The sequence below is a fragment of the Limulus polyphemus genome, unplaced genomic scaffold (assembly GCF_000517525.1).
Source record: "Limulus polyphemus unplaced genomic scaffold, Limulus_polyphemus-2.1.2 Scaffold236, whole genome shotgun sequence".
Taxonomy (NCBI): domain Eukaryota; kingdom Metazoa; phylum Arthropoda; class Merostomata; order Xiphosura; family Limulidae; genus Limulus; species Limulus polyphemus.
Genome location: NW_013665846.1, coordinates 21,873 through 25,509, shown reverse-complemented (window position 1 = coordinate 25,509; position 3,637 = coordinate 21,873). Strand labels below are relative to the sequence as shown.

Genomic DNA, 3,637 nt, shown 5'->3' with positions numbered 1-3,637 from the left:
AAAAAAAAAGAGAAAAACTTCCAAAACGACTTCCTATCATTTTTTAGTTTTCTAAAACAGGCAGTTGCTTCCCATTTAAAATTTAGATTCACTTTTATGCATATTTTTTTTAAATCTATTGTTACAAAACTGTTACTGTTTTACATTATTGGTGGAAATGATAATATGAATTGTAACACTTTTATGCATCTTTGATAGGTTGTTTAGGCAGAGTATTCATAATGAATTTAAGTTTCAAATGTACTGCAACTGCATGATGTAGAAACCTACAAATGTAGAGGACGACGTTTTGAAAGTCTTTCGCCTTTCGTCTTCATTTGTAGGTTTCTACATCATGCAGTTGCAGTACATTTGAAACTTAAATTCATTATGAATACTCTGCCTAAACAACCTATCAAAGATGCATAAAAGTGTTAGAATTCATATCACTGGTAAAAAGTAGATTATATTTAAATATTTGTTTGTTTGTATCTAGAAAACTATTTTCAAAATTTTATTACAAAGTTATTAATTCAAATAAAATGTCACACAGAAAAAAATTATACTTATATTTCAATAAAAAAAGTTGTAATAAAAATAGTATTTTGGCATTTTTATCATTTATGAGTTCTTTCAGTGATTGTGTGTTTGAACAAATAAAATATCTGATTTTCATATTGATAAAACTATTTTTCAATAAATGTCTTTATTAACCATGCAGCAAAAAAACAAAAAACAAATTTGACCTTATTTCAAAAAAAAAAATTGAAAGAAATATGAATGATGCAAAGCTTTCTTCAAATTAAGTTCGTGTCTGTTTGTTTGCATCTTTCAGCCCCTATAATAGTAGACCTTATAAAGATATGGAATAAGTGTACTCGGGTTTAATGTCTGTGATGTCAAATATTTAGTGTCAATGAAAATTTTGAAATTAAATTCTTTCCACAGAAGACGGATAGGATTTTTTTTCTGATTTAAGTAGAAATAACAACAGAAAAATTTGTGTATTTTTATAGAGATGTGTGCTGTCATTCTGGTGTCAGAATAAAATCCATCAAACACTGTCGTGTCTACAGACAAACAAGACTAATCTTTTTATAGAATAGACAAGTTGAACCCACGAAATTCTGCTAAAATAAATTGGTTTTTATTCACTTCATTTTAAGAGGGGAGTTAGGTATGATAAACATTATTTACACTGATTATGTACTTCAGAGTAAAATGTCGAGAAAATGAAATACAATTCTGATTGCCAATCATGAACAGTCAAACATATGCAAGAAAAACGATAGTGAAACTCCACAAAAAACCAAAAATGTCACTTATCCAGAGGCTTGCAATGACTATTAAAAGAGGGTGAACTATACAATAAATCTACGATTTCATTTTTCTTTAATTTCTATGCTCTTAAGCCATTTATCTCACAGAAATATTGGCCTGTATTGTTACATGAAAACAAAATTTTGATCCCTTCTCTTTAAAATAGCTAAACATTGGCCTGCTGTTCAGGTAATATCCAAGCAATGCCAGGTAAGGATGGCTAGTAGCTAATATTTATAGCTTCATTTTATATTTATTCTTGTAATTTTATAAAAAAGATATTTTAGCTTTTTACTATAAACACACACACATATTTTCATTTAAACAAGTGTTCACAACAGTAAACCTTACTTTTTTGTTTTGTTTTTGTAAACTGACAATGCTATACAAGATTTACTCAAGAATAAAAATAATTATTGTCTTAAAGAAAGATGTTATAAATCTTATCATTGAGCTCTTTTAATTATTTAAAATTGGTAAACCTATGATTAACACATTACTGCAGGTGCACTAATAAAAAAAAATGTATTAGATATCTAGAAATATTTAGGGAAGTTATAAATAATTATAAAATTTATAATGTATAAATTAAGAAGTATACTTTAATGCACATTTACAAAGATATTTTACATATAAATCAAGAACTGGTAATGAGTGGTTACCTACCACACTGCATATCCATCTATATCAAAGTAAAAATTAATATACTTAGAAATACAGGACCACAGAAGATACAGGCAAAGAATGAAATAAATGAGAATCTGGAAAACAGCTTATTATTTTATATGTTTTTTCAACCTTTATTTTTAGATTTTAATAATCTTAAAATACCATAAACCAAAATACTTTTGTTTATTTATCCTTGTTAAACCCAACAATCTGAATTTTGAATGTAAAATAGCAGGATGTCTATTTTCTTCCTCTGTCAACTAATGTTTAACAGTTAATTAATTAATAAAGTTTCTTTTTAATAGTGAAAGTTAAAACAAATATTTTAAACACTGAATGCTTTCATTACTTATTTTGAAGATAGGAAATTTGATCAAAATGCAATAGTATAAAGAATATTAAAATAATAGATTTTAAATTAATAAGCATACATTATTGTGTAAAAATACTATAATTATTTAACAATAAACCCACCAGAGCTTGCATTAACATTATCAGTACAAGTTTGCTGAGGTATTTTATTGGAATCACAAGCACTTCTTGTTTCGTTGTAGGAAATCTCTTGTAGTACTTTGGTATTTTTAACTTCCCTTTTGGAGCTTATCATATTTAGCTGGTTGTCAATCTTTAAAAATAAAATGAATAAATCAATAAATTTGTAACCTAAAGTATAGGTAATAGTTTTTAATAAAACTTTATATCACTTTTATCTTTAAGGCTCATAACTTAAGAGCTGTTAATTAATACTTACCATCACATTACAAACTGAAAAGGTTGTCTTCTTTCAGACATTGAAAGTATAACAATAACACAATATTCTACTGATACTTTTAATAAGGAAAGGCTCTTCTATCAAAAGAAAAAAAGATAATCTGCAAATTTTATTTTGTGCATTTTGACAGCTTTCGTTCTTTTTTACAATTTAATTCTAATGAACATAAGTTTAGATGTTACACAGTACACATATTGCTACATTAATATAAACAAACACAAAAATCTTATGGAACATGAGTTACAAGTGTGAAACAAGTGCTTTGGTGTCAAGAAAGCAATTTTATAAATATATCTTGATCATTAACCCATTAACTGTGGCAGGAACAGCTCAGTTGCCATTTTCTGACTCACAGATAAAACTAAGTTGATATCAATCACAATAAAACGGTAATTTACATCATTCGCATAGATTTATAGTTATATATGTGCGACTGACGGATATTTCCGTCATTCGCAGCTGAGCCATAGAACTTCAATGATGGAAATATCCATCATCCGAAGTTAATGGGTTAATATACATGTTCAATATATTTAACCTAAAATTAAATAAATTATTAATCAAATACATATTTCTAAGACATTAGCATAATAAAATCATGAGTCAATGATACATTTTATTAACTATAAAACAATATTAAACATACCAAATACTGACCAAGTGCAAAGCACTGAATTTACACAGTTATAAAATTCTTTTGCATGATTAGTTTTACACTTCTTTTGTATTGCTTAAAGTGGTACTTTCAAAACAGAAAAATTTGTTTTCAGACCAATAATATGACTTTTTTGAAGCATATATATACACCTGGAAAAAGTTAAGCACCCCCGTGTTTTTTTCAAGTGATTCAGAATCGACGTTCTTGTGACTGATTATAAATTACCATTCAATCTAAAC

The 3,637-nt window shown here is 26.9% G+C and overlaps 1 protein-coding gene across 3 annotated transcripts in view; it reads right to left on the bottom strand.

Annotated features, from left to right (window-relative positions):
- LOC111085100 overlaps positions 1–3,637 on the bottom strand; it is a 34,934-nt gene that overhangs the window by 14,776 nt on the left and 16,521 nt on the right. For all 3 annotated transcript variants that reach the window (XM_022382265.1, XM_022382266.1, XM_022382267.1), the window contains one exon: positions 2,443–2,593. In XM_022382265.1, coding sequence (XP_022237973.1) covers positions 2,443–2,593 — 151 coding nt within the window. The remainder of the gene's footprint in view (positions 1–2,442; positions 2,594–3,637) is intronic.